General features: G+C 51.0%; 1 protein-coding gene across 4 annotated transcripts; it reads right to left on the reverse strand.

Annotated features, from left to right (window-relative positions):
• Positions 1-5420: 5420 nt before the first annotated feature.
• PIAS4 (protein inhibitor of activated STAT 4) lies at positions 5421-26404 on the reverse strand. 4 transcript variants are annotated; one of them, XM_030509465.1, is made up of 11 exons: positions 26273-26404; positions 22716-23151; positions 17810-17894; positions 16018-16059; positions 15537-15627; positions 15063-15191; positions 14872-14977; positions 11275-11348; positions 10951-11111; positions 7601-7731; positions 5421-6044 (listed from the first exon to the last, which is right to left on the reverse strand). In XM_030509465.1, the coding sequence occupies exons 1-11, from the start codon at positions 26297-26299 to the stop codon at positions 5839-5841; spliced, it is 1488 nt and encodes a 495-aa protein (XP_030365325.1). In that variant the 5' UTR covers positions 26300-26404; the 3' UTR covers positions 5421-5838. The 4 variants fall into 4 exon arrangements, with proteins under 4 accessions (XP_030365325.1, XP_030365324.1, XP_030365327.1 ...); XM_030509464.1 differs by having other exon boundaries at positions 17810-17915; positions 26273-26389; XM_030509467.1 differs by lacking the exon at positions 16018-16059 and having other exon boundaries at positions 17810-17915; positions 26273-26389.
• Positions 26405-26538: the final 134 nt, after the last annotated feature.

Below are 26538 nucleotides of genomic sequence, written 5' to 3' on the forward strand. Positions count from 1 at the left end.
ATTCCCCCCCCTTCAACCCCCATTCAGCACCCACCACTTAGTGCGTGTGTGTGTGTGTGGTTGTGTGTGTCCCCCCCCGAAAACACCCCCCCGAGGCCTGATTTGAGTATTTAAAAGCAAATAAAGTTCTATCTCGGAGCTCGGATCTATTTATATTTTCGATTATAAAGTTTTATTTAAATAAAAGAGGAACCGTTTTGAATCTGCACCGGGGGGGGGGGGTGGGAGGGTTGGGGGGGGCCAAACTGTAGCAAACGTTGCGTTTCAAGTTGTGTTTTATAATAATTATATATATATATATATACACACACAGCGAGAGCTGGAAGGTCTCCTGGGGCAGGGGGGGACGTGTGAGCCCAGCGAGGATGCTCGAGATGGGGCCACTTCTTGGTTTCTTCTTTTCCCCTTTCTCTTTTTTGGGTTTTTTTTTTTCTCTGCGTCTTTATATATATATATATAATCTATTCAAGAGATTCTCTATCTAAAGCACTCGCAAGGTTGCAGCGGTTTTTATGTGTAAAACTACTTTTGTGGTATATCTGGGGAGGGGGGGGCGAAAAGGAGTGAGGAGAAAAAGACAAAACAAAACGGAAAATGAAATATATATATATATTAAAAAACAAGCACAGAAAAGACATTCCATAGATTGTAACTTTGATAGTTCTTTATAAAGTGTGGGAGACGAGGAAAAAAGAAAACAAACAAAAAAAAAAACAAACAAAAAAAGATAAAAATTAAAATAATAAAAATTGCACTTTTGGGGGGGGCTTTAAAAACAGAAAAAGAAAATAAACTATATATTAAAAACACCCGAGCGACCGGCTGCGTTGTTGTTTGGAGAGGAAGAAGCTTCTTGGCGGGGGGGGGATCCTTCTGATTTGGGGGATTTTGAGGGGTTTTCTCTTGGTTTTGGGGGTTTATTTCTCTTTTCGGGGGGTTTAAGCCCTATTTGGGGTGTCCAGGGGTGTGTATGGGGGGGTCAGTCCCAGGCTGGTGCCGTGCCTCAGTGTCCCCAAAGGGAACAATCCCCCCGCTTTGGTGGTGCAGGGTTTGGGGGCCCAGCACCCCAGCACAGAGCCGGGTCCCCCCCTCCCCATCTCCCCCCATTAAGCTGCTGGTGGGGGGCCGAGGTGTGATGAGGGGGGGACCTCGGGGCTCTAATCGCGTTTGGGCACAGATTAGGGCCGGGGCAAACACCGGCACCCAGATGGCAGCGGGTTAAGGAGCCTTCGGGGATGGGGTTTGGGGTGTTCACCCCCCCACACACAACCCCCCCAATGGGCGTTGGGACCAGCTGCAAGTGGGGAAACTGAGGCAGGCGGAGGGGACCCTAAAACCCAACCCCCCCAGTCCTGCTGCCACGCCATCCCCGAGCGAGCCCCATCACCCCGGACCCCCTTTTAGCCCCCCCACAGGGCCCGGCCCGCGTTAGGGGATTACTTTGTGTCATAAGCTTCCTAGTTTTCGGGAGCGCGAAGAGCTTTGGGGGGTTTATCTCCCGGGATTTAGTGGCCAAGTCGCCTTCCCCAGCGAGACGCCCTAATGCCACTTAACACCTGGGAGCCGCGAGGCTCATTAGGGGCGTCAGGGACAATTAGTGAGGAAATAATTAGGGCAGGGGCCTGGTGGGTCTAAGCCCCATATGTGCCTGCGCTGGCGGGGTGGGGTGGTGGTGGCAGGGACCCCTCCATGGGTGACACCAATGGGCCCTGGGGGGGGACATGGGGCAGCAGGTCCTTTCCTGGGTGGGGAGGTCCCCACTGGGGCATGGGGGTGCTGGGGGGTCCCGCTGAGGGATGTGAACTCTGGGCTCAGGCCCCATCGCAGTGGGAGATCCAAGGGGGGGCCCTTGGTGTGACTGGGACACGCACATGGGGCGACATCCAGAGCATCCCTGAGCTGATCCTGCCCATAGTTTGGGGGGTCCCATCTGGGCTTCCCTGCCCTTCCCAGCCCCAAGCAGGGGTAGGGGGGCCTACAAGAAGGGGGCCCGGGGCAGGAGGGGACCCCAGGGAGTAGGAACCCGGCCCCAGCCCCAGCGGGTGCGTTGGGGGGCAGCCGGCAGGGCCAGGGGGGGCGCGGGGGGTGCCGGGGGGCACCAGGGGCAGCAGCAGCCGAGGCCATACAGGGCGTAGGGGTGGTAGAAGCCGACATTCACCCTGCGAGGGGGAAACAGAGCATGTGGGTCAGCCCTGAGCCCCCAAAACACACCCCCACAGGACCCCCCCGGCCCCACTGACCTGCGGACGCGGCGCCGGGCCCGCCGGCGGTGGTAGTCCCCTTTGGCGAAGTCCTCCAGGTTGGCCGGGTGGATGGCCCAGAAGTGGCCTTTGCCGTTGTCGCTGCGCCCGGCCTTGACGAAGCACTCGTTGAGGGAGAGGTTGTGGCGGACGCTGTTGCGCCAACTCTTCTCCTGGGCCGAGAGGTGCCGTCAGCCACCGCGGCCCCGCCGCAGCCACCCCGCGTGCGCATCAGTAGGCACCAGAGTGAACAGCGCCCGACCCGCACGGAGCAACCAGCCCCCGGCGCTGCTTGGATCCATCCCGAGACCTGGATGCTGGATCGGGCTCAGCGGAGACGTGGTGAGTCAAAGCCAGCCCCGACCCCACCCCAACACCAGCACTGTGGGCTCAGCCCCCGTTTGCCCACCCTGAACCATCAAAACCGTACCAAAACCAGGGGAAAAGTCAGGGAAAATGGGTCTGGCAGCCCCTCACCTTGTTCTTGAAGTAGGGGTAGTTGTCCATGATCCACTGGTAGATGTCGGAGAGCAGCAGCTTCTTCTCGGGCGAGGAGAGGATGGCGGTGGAGATGAGGGCGATGTACGACTGTGCCGGCTTGTCCCCGGGCTCCGCCGGGGGCCGCGGGGGTGCCGGGGGGCTGCGGCCGGGGGGCTCGGGGCTGGCGGGGGCCCGGTCCCCCCGTGCCGACAGCAGGTACTCAATGGTGAAGGAGGCCCCGGGCGGGCGCCGCTGCCCGGGCCCCGCGTCCCCCATGGTGCCGGCGGTGCGTGGGGAGCGCTCAGGGCCCGGGCGGTAATTAGTGCAGATTAGAGCATTTGCTAATTGTGTTTTCACAAACGGGCTGCCTCCAAAGCGGGTGTTTATCTGGCAAAGCCGCGGCTTTAGTGGGATTTGGGCCTTTAAGCCTCATCAATAAAATGATTAATCCGCTGGAGGTGGAGGAATTCAAAGTGGCACCGAGGTGCCCGTGGGGCCACCGTGGTCCTTCTGCACCACCACATCCATAACCCACCCCCCTCCACGGACCCGGTTTTGGGGTGAGGAGCAATCCCACGGAGCCAAAAAGCCACCACCGCGTTAAATGTAAATCTTTCTTTTTATTTAACAAACACTATAATTTGAACTTTGAAGAATGTGTACTGAGGGAAAGAAAAATAATTTTCTTTTTGTCTTTTTTTGTCTTTTTTTTTCTTTTTTTTTTTTCTCTTCTCTTTACCCAAAAAAAAAAAAAAAAAAATAAGGAAAGAAACAGGATATAAGAAAACAAACATATGTACAGGAAGAGCTGGCCAACTCAAACAGAAAGCAGTAACACAACCATGATGTTTCCAAACAGTGGCTTGGCCTGGAAAATGTAAAAAAGCAATTAAATTAGAATACAAATATTAGGAACAAAAAGTGGACTCTAAAGCTACCGTGTAGCCAAGGACCGAGCCACTGAACTTCAGACAGTGAAACCGAACATTTTGAGCTCTACCCACGTTTGTTTTAAGCCCCCGCCCACCCCACTGAAACCTGAAAACATATTGCTTGAGACACAAACAGAAGAAAAAGAGAGAAGGAAAAGGAAAGTCCACGTCGAACAAGCGAGAGCGTCGCTGGGGGGGGACTCGTGGTGCGGCTGCCCCCGGCCGCAACGCGCCCGCAGGATGCTGAGGGGACATCGGGGGGTTCGGCACCCCCCAACCCCCTTTTGCCTTCAAGTTTTTGTTTGAGGAGACAAAACGGAGCTGGGCAGGAAGGGCCAGGAGCGAGGACGAGCCCCCGGCAGCGCCCGGCGCCCGCCTGAGCTGGGCAGGGGATTGGGGGGATCCTGCACCGGGAAAGACGGGGAGAAGCGGGAGAGGAAGCTCCCGAACCCCCCGGTGGAAGCTTCCTGCTCGGCAGCATTTAGAGGATCGGTTCTTTACTTTTGGGCGAGTCACTACAAGGAATTCACATCGCTCTGGGTGGACCTCGGTGGCTTTTCTGGTGAGGCGACATCGGCCGCGCTTTGCTTTAACCCAAGCGCGGGGTTGAGTTTGGTGCCGCTTTGGCCCAAGGGGAGGCAGGAGGGTTGGGACCATGCCGGCAGCCGGGAACAGCAGCTCCCCACGCCACCTCTCACCCGGAGGTCTCCGTGCAGCACAGGATGATGCGCTGGCAGCCCAAGTGCTGGGCATGGGGACACGGCTGCTGCGTGCCACCCGTCCCACGGGCACGGCGAGGGGTAGGGGCACAGAACAACCTGCTTCCAACGTTTGTTTCTCCTCTACAGCTGAGAAAAGCCAGCGAGGTCCAAAGCAAAAGAGAGTTCAGAGGCGTCAAAGCAGGAGCAGCGGAGCTGCTTCTGCAAAGTTAATTACAAAAATTCCCTAAGACAAAAGTCAAAAAGGTTCCCCGTTTGCAAACTCAAAAGTAACAACGTTTTGCCACCAAGAGCATAGCAGTAGCTTTGGGTCTGGGACCAAAGTCTTGAACAGAGAAGTGGAAAGTCCAGAGGCTGTTTAACACGTGGTCGCAGGGCTCCACGCATCGTCCCTCGGCTCTGTCCTCAACACCCTGCGCCAAAAGTGCCGCCAGCAGCGCCGGTGCCGGGCCGTGCACTGGGTCGTGACTGAAAGAAACCTGAATTGGAGTTTACCGAGGTAGTTGGCTAGAAACTGAGATTCCCCCACCTGGCACCTTGTCGAAGGCCCTCGCAGCCCTCGCCCCCTGCCCTGCTCCTGCTCACGTGCCAGGCGTCCGGCTGTCCTGCAGGTCACTGCCACCACCTCCAGAAACGAAGCCGCCTCAACGAAAAGGGAATGCGCAGCCCTTTTTTAAGTCTTCAAAAACACCAAGTTATTGCACTTCAAAAATACAACAGATTTGTGGTTCGAGCCCCTCCCCAACCCTTCCCCATGGCTTCTGCTCAACTAAAGTGATGCACTACGCACAATTTCTACGTTTACCTTCGGATTAGCTTAAAAGGATTCAAACCGTGTCTCTTTACATGAGGTGCAGAGCTGCTGGAGCTCCTATCTAGAACAGTGCGATTCCAATTGTACGTCTCTCCCCTTTCGCCCCATGCCCCCCATCCCCAACCCCTAAAAATCCCCTCTAAGCCTCCTGGGTTATGCAAACCTCCCTCACCCCCCCGCCCTGGCTCCCCCCTCCCGCCCCACCCCGGACTCACACGTCCAGCAAACCCCTTTAGATTAATTAAGGAATGGTTAATTAACAAGACATTAAAATGCACACAGCTTTGGAGATGCACGGAGCTGGCTGTCCTGGCAACGTGCAGGTGGAGCTGTGCGTTCCGACTGCCTGGCTGAACACAACTTTCCTTCCTTCCGACTCCAGTTCAGGGTCAGGCTTTGAGCGGGGTCGTTTTTTCCAACCAAGCAGCAGCTCAATGGTTTGTTTGTTTGTTTTTTCTTTCTTTTTCGTTTGTAGTTTGCTTTTTGTTTTCTTGTTTTGTCTCGTTTTAATGATTAATTTGGAATAGGAAGGTCAAAGGAGATGAGGGAGGAAGGGAGATGAGATGGGAAAGGACGTTATCCCCCTCCTCCAGTTTAATAAGCACCAGAGTATTCAAGTCTGTCCGTTCTGAGATTCAGAGCTGCTTCCGCAGTCAGCAGGCAGAAACTAAACCTTTCTCATAAGAGCAGCGTCGTTTTGGTTGGGGTCCCTCATCGTCGTCATCCTCTTCCTCATCTTCCTCCTCCTCTTCCTCTGATGAGGAGCTGTCCAGTGTTAAATCCACAACGTCTGCAGTGGCCTTACCGTTCTCACCGTTACTGTTGGGGGTGGGCAACAGCCCGTTCACATCAGAGGAACCTGAGGAGGGGGAAGAGAGGACACACTGAGACCCCTCACACCAGCTGAGGGTCTGCTCCCACACCCTCGGTCTCTCATGGCCATGCAGTGACTCGGCCAGCTGGGAGCTATGACCATCATCTAGGCCAACTGCCCGACCAAAAGCTATATCATGTTATTAAGGGCATTGTCTGAATGCATCAAACATGGAGAGGCTTGAAGACGGACCTCCTCTTGAGGAAGCCCATTCAAGGTTTAACCACCCTCTCAGTAAAGAGATGTTTCCTAACGTCCAGTCTAAAAGGCCAAGGGGTGCATGAAACAAACACCATTCCAGCAGCTGCCTAAAAGAAGAGCCAATGCCACACACCCGATGCTCTCGCTGGGGTCAGACCCTGCTGTGGTGCCCAGCGCCTGCGCCACCTGCCTGGGAGGTGTCTTCTCAAGAGCAGCCCTGAGGAGAAGGACGTGGGGTGTTGGGTGAGGAGAAGCTCCCCATGACCCGGCTTCAGTGTGTGCTTGAGCCCAGAACCCCCCCGTGTGCTGGGTGCACCCCCAGAGCGTGAGCAGCAGGTCAAGGAGGGGATCCTGCCCCTCTGCTGCGCTCTGGGGAGACCCCTCCTGCAGTCCTGATCCAGCTCTGGGGCAGCAGCACAAGAGGGACGTGGAGCTGCTGGAGCGAAGCCAGAGGAGGCCCCGGAGCTGCTGCGAGGGCTGGAGCAGCTCTGCTCTGGAGCCAGGCTGAGAGAGCTGGGCTGGGGCAGCCTGGAGAAGAGAAGGCTCCTGAAGGGGAGACCTTAGAGCAGCTCCAGTGCCTAAAGGGGCTCCAGGAAACCTGGAGAGGGGCTTTGGACAAGGGCCTGTAGGGACAGGCCAAGGGGAATGGCTTTAACCTGCCAGAGGGGAGATTGAGATGAGCTCTGAGGCAGAAGCTCTTCCCTGTGAGGGTGCTGAGGCGTTGGCACAGGGTGCCCAGAGAAGCTGTGGCTGCCCCATCCCTGGCAGTGTTCAAGGCCAGGTTGGACACAGGGGCTTGGAGCAACCTGCTCTAGTGGAAGGTGTCCCTGCCTGTGGCAGGGGTTGGGACTGGATGAGCTTTAAGGTCCCTTCAACCCAAACCAGGCTGGGATTCCATGAACAGGGAACTGGCTACACAACCCCACTGCCAACCCCATCAGCAGACTGCAGCCCTGCCAAAGGACACAGCCTCGCACCGGCTGCCCCACAGACAGCTCTTCTTGGCAAACCCTTCTTTTCCCACACAAGAACAACGGTGCTGCTCCGGGCTGCTGCCAATGACATTTTGGGGGTCATGGCATATACTGACAAACTTGTTTGTAACAACCCAGCTTTGCCAAATAACCCCACCTGGGCTGGGACCTCCTCCACAGGCCCATGATGCTGTTAATTTCTGGAGAGGCTGAAAATGAAGGGTCTGTCCAAAGGAAGCTCCCAAAGAGCCAAACTCACATTAAGGTATCTCACAGCTTTTCCCAAGCCAGTTGGGGAACTCCAGTTTTGCAGTCTGTGTGCATTACCTACTGTAATTTCAAGTCTTCACCCCTGGAGATACTCACCTAGAACTAATATGGGACACTGAGGGCTGCAGCTCCGCTCCTTCTCAGCTCTGATGGGACACCAGGAGCCATCCACCAGGTACTCGATTTCATCTGCATCTTCACATTCTGTCAGGATCTTTGAGAGGAGCCTGGACGGGAGAAAAGATGCCATCTAGTAAGCTTGAGGCAATCAGAATGTATTTAGTGATGGGCCTGAAACTGGATCTTCACCTTCAATAGCCCTAAATTGAACAGAAATGTGGTGTTAGCAGAAGGCTGCCCAGCAGATGGACCTCAAGGACTTGATATATTCCCATAAACCACCCCAGTCCTTTCTGACAATGAACCTGACCCACGAACTAACAGTTTCATTACATGCCATTAGAAGATAGTTTTGCCTCTTCACCCAGTTTTCCAAGCAGTGGCACTGATTCCAGGTCTCTTGGTGCCCCATCTAGAGCTGGGTGAGGGCTGGTGCAGGAACCTTCACACTGAGGCATTAGCAAAGGCAAAATACCCTCCAACATTAGGAACTAAGCAATCCAGTACTTCACTTCCTTCCTTTTGTTTTCCAAAGCCTCCCCAGCAGCCACCAAAACAATATAAGCAGCCTCCTGCAACAGCAAAAAACCCCATGTCCCCCACTGAAAACACACCCAGTGGAGACACCTCGATGACAAAGACACCGACCAGAAGGAGCGAGCCTCCACTCACTGTGCCTCCAAAACTGGGTCCTGGCTTCATTCTGACCTGTCCCACCCCTTGCCTGGGGTGTTTCTTTGCACCTACGATTGGAACCACTGTTCTGCAAGGCTTTATTCACTCCTGGCCTTGAACGTTTCCATTTGGTATGAAGGAGAACTAGTAGCAAAAACCTGACAAGCTCCAGAGAACTATTTGCAGCACAGTGGTGGGAGAAAGTTGCTGCTTTCTCCCAGCTCAAGTAAGAAACATGTTTCCACAGATGGTCCTGTCATCACCCAGCTGAGCAACCACCAAGGCTGCAATTCCAAACAAGCTGACAAGGCCCAGAGGAGCTTAGACTCGACCAACCACTCACCTCCTCAGGAGCCTGTGCCCCCTTTTTTGACCACCAACCTCCAGCTGAGACCACCAGGTTCCCTCCAGCTTACTTTCAAGCGAGGTCTGAAGGCTGCCTTCATCCAACAGAACCACGCTGAAGCCCAGCCTTGAGCACAAAGAGATCCACTGAGCCTTCACCAGTGACAACCTCCTCCTCACCTCACCACTCACACGTGCATTGCTGACCTGTAGAGGTTCCACAATCCAGCCCCTCACACCTTCCCCTTCAGTCCCAGCAGCCTTGTTGGAGATCTCAAAGGAACTGGCTTTTCCTGCCGGTGTTGGCCACAGGGCAAAGCAAACAGGTTATCTATGCCTGAGCTGCTTCAGACAGTCTGAAAAGCCACAAGTCCTGGACCAAATCAGTACCTACAAACACAGCAATGCCCAGAATATTACCAGCCTGGCCCTGGGAATACACCACCCAGGTGGAGACTCATCTGCTCACTTCACTGCCTTGTGTGCCAAGGGAGCTGGGTGCACCTGAACAATTCCTCTCAACGCTTCCTACTTTTGAGGGAACCTGGATCAGAGGCCAATTATCCAAGCCAGGAGGGTGGAGGTAATTTTCCAGAAGCCAAGAACCATGCAGCTTGCTCCACCAGTCCTCAGGGCTGCTCTCTGCTTGGCTGCACCACGGTGGGTGTCAGTGGTCCCAGCCTGGAAACCAGGCTCGCTGAGTTCTGAGGCAAAGCAGCTTCTTCTGGGGGGTGGGTGGAGATTTCTATTGGCTTTAATTCACTCCTTGTTTCTCCCTTTACTCTTGGACAAAAGCCAGGCAATTTATTGTGCTCTTCTCTAGAGAACCCATATTTCTGGAGCTGACAAGCATCGTTGCCAGCTGTCTGGCTTGCCTCAGGTGGCCCCTGCTGCCAGCCCAGCTCGCTCTGCAGTCTGCATCTAGGACTCCATCCACCAGGTCTGCACCAAGGAGAGGGAGATCTCCTGGGTTTTAGAGTAATCCTCTTGGCACACAGCTGCATTTTTAAGTTTTCCAGTATGAAACCTCACTCAGACACAGGAGCATCATGTCCAAAGTGTTCCTGTAGTGCTGAACTGTAGCATTCCGGCTCTCTGAGCTCACAGTGAGCCCTCTGCTCTTCTCTCTGGTAAAGAGACAGAGCAAACCAACTCTAGTCCAGAGATATGGGAGGCAGCATTCCCATACGGACAGCAAACCAGATGACCAGTTGAGTGCCAAGTTTAAAGCAACCTTTCCCCAATTCATATCCAGAGAACTCTTGGCAGGGCTTGGGACATGCATCTCCCACCTCACCCTTCCCAAATGCTGTTTGGGAAAGAGTTGCTTCAGTTCCTACCTGTGCTTTTACAGCCCTATTCCAACTATGCCACGTTCAAAGTGAGACAGTAGAAAGAGAAGATCCCTCATGCAGAGAGAGGGACTGCCTCACCGGGAACACTGAGAATGGGGGTGCTGGGGGGGCTCTGTGCTGCTGCCCACTGCAGGGAGGCAGCGGCCCCAGGAGCAGCCAGACCCAAAAGCATGGTTCAGGTCCCCCTGAACACCCCAAGGTCCTGCTGCACAGGCTCAGCCTGCTGCCTGGGATCCACCACCACTGGGTGGCCCCAGAGGGAGACCCAGGGAGCCCAGGTGGATCCACAAAACCTCCACCCCAGACGATATATCCAAAGCATTCCAATTCTGCCCCTCCAGTGTATCTGAACCTCCTGCTTTTTTGCCCTAGAGGCATGCAAACCACAGAATTAGTTCCTGCTGAGGCATCCTTCCCATCCCTGGCACTAAAATATCCACAATGGCCACAGAAATTGTACTGGAACAGTCAGATTGTACAAAAACCTCCCCAAATCCTGCATTTGTACCTTCATCTCAAGGGCAGGATGTTCTGTTTAACAGCTGCCAGAGAAGATCCCCCAATCAAATTTAGATTGTGCCAAGAATTGCTGGTGGATGAGCACCCCACATCAACAAGAGAACAGGAAAATGTTTCCCATCAAAAATCATCTTATTGGGTGCTTATAAAGTGGTTTATTCCATGCAGCACAATATCTGTCAACCACGACGGCTGTTGCGAGGGTTCAGCAGCCTGATGAAGAGTGAGGCAGTAAAGGCTTAATTCCCAAGATAGTGTAATCCAAACATTAAGAGCAGCAAACAGTCAAGTCTTGCTTTAACACCCTGAGACAATTAAGGCAGAATATTATATGCCAGCAGAATATGCTTCCAACTCTGTTTTGAGGTGAACTTCAATCAGCTGCAAAAGACATGGTGCTGCAGCCAGCGGAGAACAGAAAGGTGTACTCACCCATCAATTATTAGCTGGTCATAGGGTGCTGGTTTGTCACACACGGGGCACATCCACGTGGGCTTTTTCTCATTCATCTGTAGGTAGAAGACTGCGTCAAAGCACTGCAGATGTGCACAGGTCTCTGCCCGGCACGGCACAGACAGCCGCATCTTCACCAGCTGTTGGAGCAAAGAGCAGGAGATCAGCAATGAAACCCACCCAAGCCATCACCAGGCAGTTCTCAGTATCAAGCAAAAAGGGTTCATTAGTTTGCAAAGCTGGTCTGGCAACGGAAAAGGGTTTCTTGACAGAATCAGATTAAAACATATTGCAAAGACTCACCGGGCAGATAAGCGAGACACGAACACCTGTAGTGGCAATTTCGCTGTCTGGGTCCAAGCGTAGCTTCTCTTTTACTGCAGGAAGAGGGCACAGAATTTATCAGATGCAAACTTAAAACCTTGGAAACAACGTGTAGCACAGGTTGAGCAGCTCACCAACAGCCCTTGGCTGTGTACGAGTCATTTTCCCCATGGGTGACAACCTCAGGGAAAAGAGACACAGGAGACAGAACGCTGTTGTGTCGGACCAGGCTTGTGCAACCTGCAGAGCTCAGCAGAGACACTGCTTGGCCAGCTGAAAACCTTGTGCATGATGAGGCAGGTCATGAAGCACTTTTGGGTCAGCCAGGAAGCTCAGGTTTTCCTGCAGACCCTCCTATCCCAATAACCCAGCTCTCCCAGCACACGCTGCCTCTCATCCAGGCAGAGCAAATGAAGGAGACTGAGTGGACTTTGGCACTGGGATGAGGGCACAGGCTGAATGCTGGCTGCTGGCTGCATAGTTAATGCCCTCTTGGCAACCCTTCCACCTCTTTCTTACAACCTCCAGGCTGGGTACGCAGAGGAAAGCATGCTGCTGAGCACCTTTTTCATGTTAATATTATACCAAGGCAGCCAACTGGGAGTTAACTTTGTCCCCCTTCGGAGGGAACTAAGACACCCACATACCTGGACTTCCCACAGGGAGGGAAAGAGTAGACAGAGCTCTAGCACATGGCAAGACTTCTGGAAGGAAGTCACTTTAGGCTTATCTGGGCATTAGCATAAGCATGATGGATTTTATTCCCTTCTGAGATCAGTGGCAGTAGGATGGGGTTAACTGCCTGCCCCTTGGAATTCAGAGAAAGCCCCCCCAGAAGTGAGCAAACACAGATACAATAAAATCATGGAATCCCAGCCTGGTTTGGGTTGAAGGGACCTTAAAGCCCATCCACTTCCAACCCCCTGCCACGGGCAGGGACACCTTCCACTAGAGCAGGTTGCTCCAAGCCCCTGTGTCCAACCTGGCCTTGAACACTGCCAGGGATGGGGCAGCCACAGCTTCTCTGGGCACCCTGTGCAGGGGCCTCATAGTGAAGAATTTCTTCCTAATATCTAATCTAAATCTCCCCTCTGTAAGTTTTTAAGCTTTGACAGGAAACCACATCCCATCATTTCCCCATCAAATAAACAAGCCTCCTCTTAGCTCTACCAGGCTGTAACTCTTCAGCTCACACACTGGCCAGCTCATTTATTGCAGCAGATTGTTTCACAGGAACCACAAACAGACCCAGAGGTACCAGGGCAGAGAGCTCAAAGAGCAAGGCAGCCATGCAAAACCAGTCACAAGCACCGAGCCAGCCTATGTTTGGAAAGAATCAGATGTTAGGAAAGGAGGTAGAGAGATTCCTGCCCCCGCTGCTGCATCCTGAAAGGAAAACCCAGAGGAGCTGCAGGCAAATCAAGAAGAGCAGCAGACGTGCAGGTCCCGCATCACGGTGAGGAATCAACACAGAAAATTAGCTTTAAACAACTGCACAAGTCCTGAAGAGCAGCTGCTGCTGCCACTGCTTCTGAGAGGGCCTCTGACACTTCCATCACCACTTTTCTTTGGAGCAAGTCAACCATTTCTTTTGACCTTTTCAGATCATAACAAGATGTCTCCAGACAATGAGGCTACATGCAGCTCTGCTACACGCAGCTCTAATTAGAGAGTGACTTCTCAGATGTGAGATTCCCTCGAGATTACAAGATTTGGTGGGGTTTTCTTCACATTAGGAGACTTTTCATCCAAGCTTTATTTTTTGTCAAGTTCTTTGTGAGAGCATTCTCTGTGCATCAATTGCTATGATACATGGGAAGGAGAAATGGGATTTTCTAGGACTTCCTGAGCAGAATCAAGCTGGCTTAAGACTGCTTTGGGATCCACAGCCATGGACTTAACATCTTCGCCGTCAGACGACGTTTCTTATATACTGAAGTTGATGGAAGCATATGCAGGAGAAGATGAGCCCCAAGATACAACCAAAGTCAGAGGGCAGCTTTAGTGAGTACTGAGGGCTATTGCAAGGGACATGATACAGAATCATTTGCAGAACAGACCTGAGCTACAAAAGCAAAGTTTACAGCTACTTGTTCTTGCCAGTTTCAGATGTCCAAACAACTGCCAAGCAGAAACAGGCCAAAGGAACTGAAACAAGATGTTTCTATCAGCAAATGCAACTGGTCTCTGCCCCAGAGTCCAGCCAAAGCTGCTAATTACCTAACGCAGCAGGACCAGAGGCACACGCTTGTTACTGAATGTAAAGCTGCTTCCAGGCCTCTGTCTGCCACACTCAGACCGAGAGGCCATCCTGCAAGTGCTCACTTTAAAGGGAACAGCACATACTACTGAGCCTGGTTTCAAGAAGTGTCACAGGAAAATGAGAGGCTCCTCTGCAGTTTAGGACAACTCAAAAGCCAGCCTCTGCTCAGTGCATTGAGGGTTCTGGTGAAGAGTAAAAAAGGGAGACCAGTCAGTGCCCTGGGCTTCAGAGAACGGTGGGTATTTGACACATTGAAATGTTCATTTCTTACGTCCTAAGTGCTGGCTGTCGGAGTGGTTGAACACGATCAGAACTGCCACAGACACCATTTGGTGTGGCACACAGATATAGAAGCATTCAGCATCTGCTGCAGAAATGCTGCACTTCACACGAAGATGAAAAGCCTGGCTGAAGCAGCAGCGTGTGCCACAATGTGCGGTAGGTGTCTGCAGACTGGACATGCCCAAAATCATCTCCTGCCCAATGAACTAATGTCTATCTTCAAGATTACGTTTCTTATTCTCAGTAAGAGCTGTCCATGATCTGAATAGGATGTTTCAAAGACCATCACGATCCAGAACGAAGTAGTATAAACGCTCTCACCAGTACCATGAAGTAACTGGAATTCCTCCAGACTTTCATGAGCTGCAAGTCAGATTTTACCTTAGAAAGGTAATTTCCCCTCATTTTTAGTCGTGTTTTGCATTTGCCTCATACCACGATGATTTACCTGGGTGGTTCAGGATAAGCACCTCCCGGGATCATCTCTTCTCTGAAGCTCTCAAGGCATATGAAAGTGCTGGTGGTGAAATCCCACTGCCAGCCCCCAGGATTCACAGGGGCTTGGGGCAGCAAGAGATTTCCACCAGGATCCCTTGCTCCAGAAACCTCCTTTGGAAATAGTGTGGGTCAAGGCTGAGGTGCTGTGGTAGCGTTTGTCAGCTCGTAACTACCCAGGTGAAGGCGTGAAGCCATTCGTGTCACGATGACACAGGCTCTCAGCAGCACCCACCACGATATGACCTGGGGACAAACTCTAAATCCAGCTCCAGTGATTCAGAGCTTCTGCAGAGCCATGAGCTGCAGGAGCACTGTGCTCACACGCAGCTCTGGGGTGATTTCATGTGACTGACGTAGAGCTTAGCAAGCTGCTCAACTCAAAAGTGTTTTAGACAACTGGAGGAAAGAAATTGTAGAAAACTTGGCAGCTGTTCCCAAGCAGGTTTCTAGCAGGTTTCCTGGCTGTCAGGAGTGCTGCAGTGTGACAGGCAGCCAGCTGAGCCCTCATGCCACCTCGGAGCAGCCATACTCACCAAGGGCTTTGCAGAGTTCTGGGTGTTTGATCCCGATGGTTTTCAACCTCTGCAGCAGCTCTGCTGAGGTCATCTGCCGCACCAAGTACAGCCCCACGGAATAGCTCTAATGAGACAGGGAGAGAAAGAGTGAGTAAGGCTGCTCTCCTGTGCTGGGCTGGAAGTTCTGTGCCACCTCCTTCCACACGTACCTTCCCGTAGTTCCCCCAGGTAACGGTGATGCGATTGGTGGCTGCAGACAAGTACATGAGATGGGTGAGGTTGATGGGACGACAGGGCCTTTTAGGTTCCACTCCAGGCTTGTTTGATGGATAGTAGCCCTAAGGCAGAAAGATTCAATATATACATAGACACACACACTTCTTTTTTTTCACTCAAGATGCTTCTATATGGGTCCATCTCTTCACCAGCATCACTAAATTCTACCCACCAACGCTTTTCAAGGAGAGGGGTAGAAGGGAACTGAACAATCAGACCAAGCACAAAGTAAAAAGGATCGAGTCTTTTTGCAAGAACAATTTATTAACAACAGAGCTAATTAATGAGAAAATTAGCTTTAAACTAAGCAGTGCCCTTTTATACTCTGGCTTCTTGTCTGCATACATCAGTAAAGCAATTTCCTTCTGAAAGACACGAGTTGCAGTGTCCCGGCGGAGCTGACTTACCGGCACTGAGCAGTAGCTGTGGTTCACTTTCACAGCGATGTTCGGGGGGTACTGATCCTCCTGAGGAGAACTAGTGTCTGTGTAACAGATTCTAGAAAGAAACAACAGGTCTCTCAATATCGCCACACTGTTTGCATGTTCAAAGCTCTCTGCACACCACCACACCAACCCATGCTCCCTCATCTGGCCAAAGCAAAGCCAATTCCATTCGGCTCTCCCAGATCGGATGCAAGCTTCATACCTGGGCAGCAAACCCTCAGACACTGCTGGTTTCTACCACAGCACTGACTCAAACAGTACATGTAGGAAGAGGTTAGAAAGGCGAGTTTAAGAAGCTTGTGTTAGGCATGTGAACAAGCAACTTATTGTAAGTTATCTTTGTAGCTACTAAAGCCACACTGAAAGTTCCTGTCTTTTGGCAGTGCATTCCCTCCCCCCTGGCCTGCCTCCGATGTTAAATCAGCCCCATGCTCAGACATACCTTAGGACAACCTGAACTGATTTCACACCAGGTTGCAACTCCCTAGTAAATAGAGAAGAAACAGAAACTTCAGATTCGTTATGTAAAGCAACAGAACCCCCAAAAGCCCCCAAAATAAAACAACACCCACAAAAAACCAGAACAACCAAACTCAGCTGTCACTTCTGCCAGACTCAAGAGTTTTAGGCTGTTGGGGGTTTTTTATAGACCTTTAAAGAATTACTTTACAGAATTTCATTTAAACAGTACAATTCCCCTGCAAATATCAGTGCTCCTGTGAGGATTTTTTTTCCCCTAATGCACAATCCTACAGCCTATTTCTGGGTTTTCAAACCTGGAATGGTGTTGGGTGAAAGCTATTGATTTGCCTGGCATCCTTTTGGTGATTTGGAAGCATTTACAACAGCTAGGATTTAAGGTCAGGACTACCTGAGTGTTCTTGCAAGACTCTCTTTGTTCAATTATTCAGCTAAAGCTGCTCATGCAAACAAAGGAACCAGTGGCACAAGCAGAACAACCTCAATATCACTGAATTCAGTGGTGCTGATCATAACAGGATTTCAGCTGGTACCAGGAAAGCAACAGACCCCAGAACAAGGGTATTTTATCAGGTCTTTGTACGCAGGTGAAACCATACACTCATTTCTGCCAGGACACAAAGCGTAAGATCCCCAAATGAGTCTTGAGTTGCCTCTGACAGCATTTCACATTCCAACTCAGAGTTTTAGTATGAATGGTTAGACACTGGGGGTGGAAGGGATGGAAGCTCCATTCAGCTGACAGACAGGAGCTGCCAGGGCAGTTTTAGAGCGGGGGGACACCTATGTGGGTACCACCCACAAGCAGGGGAAGATGATGGACCTGTGCTGAGCGGTCATTTGAGACAAGCAAAGACTCACTGAAAGCCCTTCTATGAAATACTTGTGCCACTGGCTGTAAGTTTTGTCACAAATCTGAATATATGGAGAAAAGAGCATCAAGAATCAGCTATGACAAAAGGGTGTAGTCTCTTATCACCCTTAAAGACTTCTGCGGTTTATCATTTCCCTGTTAACTCTTCAAGCAGCTTCCCCTGCACTGCCCCTGTTGACCTACTGGATCACAACAGTAATCAAGCACTGAAGAGTCAAGAAACATCATATTTCACCAACTCCATGGTAACACCGTGATTTTACTGTGAAGAGAAATATTTAAGAGTTTTCTGCTTAGTTTTGAGGACCTCTTCTGGGTCATTGTCCTTTCCCCACAGCAAGGGCCAGGGGACAGGTCAGGGAAAGAGGAAGCCTCACTGCCTGCACTGACATCTCTGGGGCGCTTCATTGTTTGAATCAAAAGTTGTATCGTGACAGAGGTCAGGGTAAATCCTGACCGGTGCAAGATGTTTTCTTACACAGTTACTATAGCAGCCTTTACAACAAGGAAGCTTTCTTTCAGGGGCACTGTTACATGGATAGCTTTTGAACATTCGATGCAAAGAAAAATGGGCAAATACTCACAACACAAGCTCAGCAGACAACCTGGGTCACCAACCATTTCATTGCACTTTTCCTGCCCAAATGTACCATTCAAAGGCAAGATTAGAGGAGCAGAAGTGAAACGTCGGGACCTAGATGGGTGAAATTGGACCTCCCACCTCCCCCAGAGCTATTTGCTTTGCATGAGAAGCGGCCTGTCTGCTCATGTCCTCAAACAAACTGTGTTTCCTTGCAGAGAACAAAAGCTTCCACAGAGGGAACACTGAGGAATCACACAGCAATGTTTTCCTGCACTGTTAATGCCCAATGAGAAGTACCTGGAATTTCTGATCAACTCCACTTGTCTCGGTGTTAATGCAAAAATACATGGACTTTCCTGAAGCTTCTCATTATTCTGTGGAACTGGAGAAGGAAAAAAAGAGACTGTACATCAAACTGATAATATCCAGCTCTTCCCACACTGTGAAGCACACTTATGTTCTGAGCTATGTTTATTCCCAAGTCTTGTTTTCTCCCATCCAGCTGAACACTGATCGTTGTGCATTTTGGTAACTCTACCACTGATTACAGCTTTGCTCATCTCCTCCTTGCCTGTTTTGCCAGTTTGCACACTAATACACAGCGGATCTGGAGCTGCTTTTTCTTTATTTTTCCTCCCCTCAAATAATCCATGAGCACAAAGCATGAGTGGCATCACAGCGTGGAGACTAGAGCTCAAAGCAGCGAAAGAAGAGACCTATACATGATGTGAAAACATGAACCCACCAGACTGATTCTGGAAAAGAAAGGAAACAACAACAAAAATAACAAGAAGATCATCTTAGTATTACTAAAAGCATCAAAAAAACCCCAGCTGTAAGAGAAAAAACATGACTTAAATGCACGACCTTCAGGGTGTGTTTGAAGTAGGGTGTTAAGCAGTCGCTTTTGGACACAGTCCTCTGAGAACCCAGCGTTAACTGTGGCCTTTTAGCCATCGATGATTTTAAGATCAAATGCATTTAATGTGGTTAAAATGAAGCTTGGGATGTGCAAAACTCATGTTATAACTTTCACTTAGTACCTTGCATTCAATTCAGACACATTTAGTTAAATTCTCAGAGCAAGTTTCCAGCTGAAGTCGAGGCCCCGAGCGGGTGAAAGTCACAGGACAAACACAACGGATGGGAAGTGATAAAACAGCTTTTTATTTTAATCTTTTTAGCAAGAATTGGGTGTTTTTCTTTGCATCACCTCAACTGCGAGTTTATTCAAGGCCAATATACCAGAATTTGAGAAGTAGGGAAATGCACTTTACTGTGTATGAGAGATGAGATGAAGGAAGGATAAAACCTCAGTGGCTCTAAGATCTCAGAGGACACGGTGACAAAATCATTCACTGACTACAGACACCTCCCCTTGGTAATTCAGCTTTAAACTGACAAAAGGGCTTTCAGAACAAAAGAAAAAATAAGTAAGTTATTGTTATGGACTTTTAATTTCATTTCATTTCATTTAATTCCAGTTTCCAATCAAATGTCTCTTGAGCAAAACAGCTGCGAGAAGTAAAGCATTTCACAAGGGCTCTCGTTTTAATGTTGTTGCTTAAATAACTGCCCATGGACACGCTGTTCTCTGTTCAGCTACACAAAGACAAAGCAAACCTGATTAGAAAAACTGTGAAGCTGTTTGTGTTTTATTTTGCATCTCTATCAGCTCACTCTTCCTTTATGAAAACACAAACAGCGTGCGGCTGCTGAGCGCAGGCTGCCCACAGCACCAACTGGAACCCGCAGGGGATGCTGATGGAAGTCAAAGCCCATGGAGTATCCAACACACTCACTGTCACCTCTCCAGCAAAGTTTTCCAGCACCAAAACTAGCCCACTCCTGAACTGCAAACCAGGTGATTTGCTCGCTATTGTGACACATCGAATAGAACCCCAGCCTGGTTTGGGTTGGAAGGGACCTTAAAGCTCATCCAGTTCCAGCCCCCTGCCACCTTCCACTAGACTTCTGCTGTTGTCAGCAGCTACTTGGTGACAGGACAAGGGGAATGGCTTTAACCTGCCAGAGGGGAGATTGAGATGAGCTCTTGGAAGAAGCTCTTCCCTGTGAGGGTGCTGAGGCGCTGGCACAGGGTGCCCAGAGAAGCTGTGGCTGCCCCATCCCTGGCAGTGTTCAAGGCCAGGTTGGACACAGGGGCTTGGAGCAACCTGCTCTAGTGGAAGGTGTCCCTGCCCGTGGCAGGGGGCCGGAACTGGAGGAGCTTTATGGTCCCTTCCAACCCAAACCAGGCTGTGGTTCTATGATAAGTTGACTGTACAGCACCTTTCATATTTGTAAGAGGGGGAAGGACTCATTTAACACATACCATGGTTATCAGCACAAGCACGTGCGTTTGTTGGGATTCCCTGGAGCTCCCTCATGGCAGCGGTGTTTGCCCTGCAGCAGGAGAAGGCAGTTGCCTTCGCCACAAAATCAGTGGCCCTGGTCATAGCAGCTGAAATCCAGCTTCAGAGGAGGAGGGAGCTGAAGCAGCAGCTTTAGGACTCAGACATGAGAGAAGAGCAACACCACTGCAGGTATTATCAGAGGGAGAAACCCAAACAAGGCTGCGTACAGAGACAGCAGCAGGACCTCGCAGACTACATGGCCTTGTGCTCCTGCAGCTGCACCCCAAGGTCCCCTCTGGCGTGCCTCCCGGAGAAGAGCAGAAGCCTCAGTATCCACAGTGAACACGGGCTGTCGCAGCTCATGTTCAGAACAAAAACCCCTTTCAGAAGCCCTCACAGCACGCTGTGACTGTCAAAAACTGTGTTCACACTGCTTCAGCCCAGAAAGGTGCCAGTGCACACGTACACTTATCAGCAAGGTGCTCAGACACCACCGGGCTCACACAAACACTCTCCTTGTCACCTACTTAACATACAGCGCAGGAGGGATGTGAGGATTCATTCCCTCTAAGAAGGTATCTGATCAATCTTCATTTTAAGCCTTATCCACCCTAGAGAATTGCGGCGATTTCAGTAAATTAGAACAAATTCTCTCAAGTCAGGGCCCTCAGACCCGACCGGAAAGCTGCAGCAGAAGCTGTTTTCATGTAGATAACTCAGATGCTAAACTCAGTACTTCCACTGACTGAAACTGTGTCTGCAGTTACCAAATATGAGGTACTGGCTGGCTCGCAATGGACCTAATTTATCTGCTTTTAGCTGAAGCCACCGTTGTCTACAAGTCTAATAGTAATCTGATAGTTCTTCAGGGAACCTGCTCTGCCTACAGACCGACTCAGGCAGCGCCCACCTCACCTTTCATCTCAAGGCAATCATCCTGGAGAGGCAACAGAGCTTTGTCATTAGGAAAGATGCTTCTAATTGAAGTCTGGAACACATAAATTAAGCTTCCCCTACTCCCACCATGGATATCTGCTTAAAATAGCTCTTTTTGTGGCCTAGGGTACTACAACAGCAGCTGGGTGTCTCCAAGTGGATTCAAAATCTTAAATCTCTTTCAGCTACTTCCACGTTACGAGTTTCTGAGGTTAACAAGGAGCTTATGCTTGGTGCAGGCACAGAGCAGGAAACCTGGGCAATGAAGCATGAACTGCTGCAGCTTCCATATGGAAAAATGCTTCATTTTCCTCAGAGCACTTTGTTTTATCACCCTTGCACACTAAGCAGAGCCCCACGCAAGCATAACTCCTCATGTGGACGTTATTCCAGCACCTGGCTGTTACAGGTAGCTTGTTCATTCCATTGGCTCTGGCGGGAGGGACTGCAGGTCACCAGGTCTGGAAAATTAAACAAGTGTCTGGAAGATGTTGTTAGGTTCTGAACATTGACTGGGACAAAGACTGAAGCTTTGCTCGTGCCCAGCTCCTCACCAGCAATCCCCCGCCGTTACACAGAAACCACTCTCATCAGAAGGGAAAATCAGTCAAACGTGCTCCAGGGAACAAGCTGACCCGAGGGAGGTGTCAGCTACTCAACATAATGAGACCTTGCTTCTGATCTGATGCAGAAGATTTAATGTCAATGTTTAACAAAATCTGTTAATCACGGTAAGCACATCCAGGCTCTCCTCCTGCCTCTGGATGTTTTCACCTCTTGAGAATTTGTTTTCCTTTCAAACACATTTGTGTTTCTGACTAACAAATGCCACCCCCTATTTAAGGCTGAACTAACTCCTTCCCCAAAGAGCATTTAAACTATTTCAGCAATCTCCCCTCAACTGTTTCAACAGTCACAGCATTAACATATTAAAGGCCACCAAATGAAGATGAAAACTACATAAAGTCTGATGAATGGAGATGAAAACTACCTAAGTCTGACGACTTGGTCCTTCTTTTGTACCTGCACAATCACACCTTCATCTACGTTTTCTTTTCCCCTCCAATCCACATTCACATCAAACCTTGTCTTCACCAAAGACAGGCAGCTTCCCAAGTGCCAGGTTCATTTAGAAGTGAAGCCTGATATCACCACATGGGCTTTGTGAGATGCTGAGGTGCAGCTGACAATGATATTTCCCCTCCACACACACTGTCTTTGCTACAAGAACATTCTATGGAACACTGGTGACAATCCTCTTTGTTTCTAAACTAAAATGATGAAAAATCAGTCTCCTGGCCCCAGGGAGGGGAAAAAAAGCACTTCTTCCAGTTTTCCTAGCTCAAAATGCACAGCATCAGGCACAAATAGCTACAAGAAGCACAAAATGAGTCAGAAATACTCTTTGCTGTGCGTGCCACCCCCTTTCATCCACAGGAGGCTTTAGGTCAGGTATTTTAAGCACTGGAAAACAGCATGAGTGTAGCATGTGCCAGCAGACTGGCTTAGCACAGGTGTGATACCCACATGGAATGATTTTCATCAATCCATGCCCTGTTACAGGGATGGAATACAGATTCTGCTTCACAGGGAAAGACTGCACCATGCAACACAGCAGCATTTGCAACGAAGGATGGGAAAGCTACAGCCAAACAAGACAGGATTTCAAACGACATCTCAAAGCAACCACAGACCTGTTCTAAGGCAAAGGGGGAAAAAACAGACAGAAATATTCTTCTCTAAGTTTGAGGGGGGAGAGCAGGGAGAGGAGGGCACCCACCACCCCGTTAATCAGCCTCTCCTCCTGTCACAGATCCTTGAGAACACTGTCACCTTTCTGACACTTAACCCAGAACCACTTTTCTCTCCCAGGCTGAGCCCACTGTGAATGCAGCAGCCTATTGAAAACTCACCTAATTCTGTTGGCTTCAACAGCTCATCCAGGGTCGTGTAGAAGGGAAGTTTCACCAGGCGAACTTCAGGCTTTGCAACTTTGGGGGGCAACCTCCCCAGTCCGTTAAGGTATTTCCCATAGAGAGCAGGATAGTCAATGTTAGTGGTGGTGATAGTAGTCCGGGGAATGGTGCTCCCGCGGTCGTAGCTGGAGTGTATGGAGAGTGCCTCAGCGGAGCGGTGCTGCTGGGGCTGGGGCTGAGCAGCTTCAGAGCTCCTCTTGTTATAGCGAGTCTCATAGAGCTCCTTAATTTTCTTGAAAACCTCAGGGCTGCAGTCAAATTGCACCAATTGCAACGCTCTGGTGACTAGTTCATGTTTAAGTCCGCTTTTACTCCTGCCAACGAAACCCAGCAACATCTGAAGATCTGAGACTCGGAAACTCATCACCATGTTCTAAGGGATAAAAAAAGTAAAGACGTCCTTACAGTTATAAGAATGCAAAGTGTGAGTTCTCATTATATACCACAACTAGAAGCCAAAACACCACAAAACTCCCTGACAAGGCACCAAGCCTTCATCAGCTCTTATTCACCTGAGTATCATACTGTTTCTTAGGTGCTTCTTTGAGTAAAGTGAATATAGAGGAGACCATCAACTGAAATATCAGCAAAAATCAGAGAGATGCCACAACAGTCATCCAATGACTCAAAAACCACTTGTGATAAATGCTACAGATAAATCCTCAAGGTGGGTCAACTGGAAGCAAGTGTGAGCACAAAGGAAAACATCTCAAAGAGCAGTCCCACACGCTGAAATAGCACATTAACTCCCTGGGCGTGGAAGCTCCAAGCATCCAGACTTCCCAGAGCTACGTTAAAAACTGCATCTAAACTGGTACTAGTGGAAGGCAAAGGAAGCAAACGAACGTGAACTGGATGGCAGGTGACATTTAAGCGAGCTGGGGCTGCCAGTCCTTTTGTCCTGTGTTTCAGTGCACCTGTACGGGCAAAACCCCTCCAGAACCATTCCCACAAGGACAGGATCCTTGAAAAAAGTCAAGTATTTTAGAGCATGGAAAGCTATTAGAAGACTATTAAAGAGAGCAGCATGTTCCCATGAGAACAATGCCTCCAAACTCTATTTGGGTGCTTTGCCAAGCACTCCCCCATGGCCGCAGCCAGCAGCTGCCTCCGCTGTTGCACCGGGATGAACCAATTGCAGTGCTTTGATAAGCAATAAAAACCAACCTCTGTCTCCAAAACATCATTCTCCTGCTCCTGTGGAAACTCAGGTGCCTGGAACAGCCAGCAGGGTCATGGATGAAGGTAATTTTCCATCAGGGTAAGGAGTAGCAATTATTTGTGCTAGAGCCCGCTCATGCTGATGTTTCAGTTCTCTCTTATGCCAAAGCAGCTTTACGAATGCACAAGATGAGCTTATCAAGTACATGCTTTTGAAAACACAAGCTGCCCTAAAAATATATTTGACAGGTATCCATGTGGATTCACTCAATATCCTCCCTGGTTTGTGGGAAGGGTGGGAATTCAAGAAGAAACCCCAGCTGTCCTGCAGTAACAAACGAAAACCGAAGCAGAAATCCAGCCTATGCTCCGCTCTTGTTTGGGGATTAAAATTAAGAAATCATGTATAAAAATCAGATTTCTGTGGAAGTTAATAGGAGCCTTGTAATTTTCTGGACTAAAACAGAAACAAAGGGTTTTTTGATGGAGTTTTTTTTGGGTTTAAATTTTAACTTAAGAAAGCTCCTACTGACTCCAGCAACATTGAACAGCCGCTTCTGTCGCATGTGTGGGAATTAGACTACAGGGAAAATGCCATTTTATTTTCTCCTTTCTCATGAAATCTGTCATTTGATCTGGAAGCCCAAAAGATGCTACAAAAACGTCACTGCCTGTAGTTAAAATCTTTGGCAGTCATGATGTGTCCCAAAATACCTTTGATGAGAGGGTTTTTTTCCCCTCTCAGACAACTTTAAAGAGGAAAGAAAGGATGTTTAATTGACAGAAAGTCAGGCTTCAAGAGATCTGGATCATCCTGCTGCTTCGCTGCATCCCACCTGAGTGATCTTGGGAGAAACCCAGTTTCTGTGTCTCAGTTTTCTTCAACTACAAAATGGAGAGTGTGTTGTCCTCTCTGAGGCTGAACAGTGTATTTGCAAAGGTAAATGCACCAAAACAGCACCAGGGAAGCCACAGAAGCACGGCAGACAGGTATTCCCACACTCATGCTCCTATTCCACTGGGCACTTGGGACTGTTGGTGCATAAAGTGGAGTTTCAAGCTGATGGTGTCCTGCAGTTCCCATTTTGAAGGATTTAAGAGCCAGAAGGATTTGAGCAGTAACCAAAGGAACTTCAAAAAACCCCCTGTCACGAAGGCTTGGACCTGCACGATAGCACGAGAGATCCCATTAACTACTGAGATCTTTAATGCTAAAGTCTGTTCCTTCCCCCAGGAATTCTCGCATGTGAGTGGCACAGAGCTCATTAAACACCCGCTGTGGGGGCAACCATGATGCCCTGGAAGCACATTCCCTCCTCGGCAGCCTTGGGCTCAGTTCACCACATGGCGAGTGGCCCAAGGGCAGGGAGTAGACGATGTCTCCTAAAACAAACCTCTCCAAATCCCATTTCCCCACTGATGGGCTGATCCTGCAGGCATGAAACGCTTCCCACCTGCTGCCGTTGCTCTGTAAGCACCCTCAGCACCAGTTTCCCTGCCAGGCTGTGGGGTGAAGCCCACTCCAGTGCCACCAATCAGGTCTCTGTGGTTCCACACACCAACAACAGGACACGGACAAGTCCTGGCTCCTGGAGAACGACCCAGAGGGAGCAGGAGTAACCCATGGCAGAGCGGGGTACCCCGCAAAGCCTTTGGGGGTGCACGGGACACCTCGGAAGCACAACACAACTTCAGGCCCGTTTGCTGTGAAGATGTTTCCCTTCGCCCCACGGCCCAAGGGGCCGCCCCCACCTCGCAGATCTGTACCTCGGCGCGGGGCACTGCTCGTCCCAGCGCCATCCCCCGCCGGGCAAAGCCGAGCCCGCTGCAACGGCTCCGCGAGCGCTCCACCCGCGGGGCCCGGCTGGACAGCTCCGTACCCCGACCCGGAACCGGCCGCAGGGAGCCCCGGGCAGGCCGCGGCGGGGCAGCTCCGCGGGGAGGAGGCGAGGTGCGCGGGGAGCAGCGGCCGGAGCCCGGCGGGGAGAACCACCTGCGCCAATTAATCACCGGGAATTACGCGCGGGGGAGCCGGGGCCCGGCGCAGGAGCGAGCCAAGCGGCGGGCGGCTCTCGGGCCGGGCCCGGGGTCCAGCGGGAGCTGCCGCCGGGCCCCAGGGCTGAGGCGGGGCAGCCCCTGAGGTAAATGGGGGGGGGCGGTCCCAGGGCGCCGCCCCCTCGGCTCCCAGTACCGGCGCCGTGGCCGAGGCCGGAGCCGTGCCGCCCCACCCGCGGAGCCCCCGCCGGGCCCGGCCCGGCCCGGCCCTGCCCTGCCCGGTCCATGGGCCCCGGTCCCGGGCCCCGCCGCGGCGAGGTCTCGCCTCACTCACTCACTTTCGCCTCCACCAGCTCCGCCGCCATCTTGGCCTCCAGCGTCCAACCGCGCCGGGAGCCGCCGCCGAGTCACGTGACGCCGCGGGGCGATGGGCGGGGCCCGAGGGGCGCGCGCCGCCTCCCAGACCCGCGCGCGCGCGCGCCCTCTCTCCCCCCTCCCCTTCCACCCCCCCCGCCCCGAGAGCCCTCCTCGCGCAGGCGCAGTGGGCACACACCCCCCCGGACCCGCCTATTCCGGGTGGCTTAAAGGGACCGCGCACCCCTTT

This window comes from Strigops habroptila, chromosome 20 (assembly GCF_004027225.2).
Source record: "Strigops habroptila isolate Jane chromosome 20, bStrHab1.2.pri, whole genome shotgun sequence".
NCBI lineage: Eukaryota > Metazoa > Chordata > Aves > Psittaciformes > Psittacidae > Strigops > Strigops habroptila.

Coding starts and splice junctions, on each gene's coding strand:
- PIAS4 (XM_030509464.1), bottom strand. CDS start 26,299: ATGGCGGCGGAGCTGGTGGAGGCGAAA. Junction 15,192..15,536: donor ACAGCTACTGCTCAGTGCCG/GTAAGTCAGCTC, acceptor TTTCTGCCTTAG/GGCTACTATCCATCAAACAA. Junction 11,349..14,871: donor AGAACTCTGCAAAGCCCTTG/GTGAGTATGGCT, acceptor CTCTTCCTGCAG/TAAAAGAGAAGCTACGCTTG.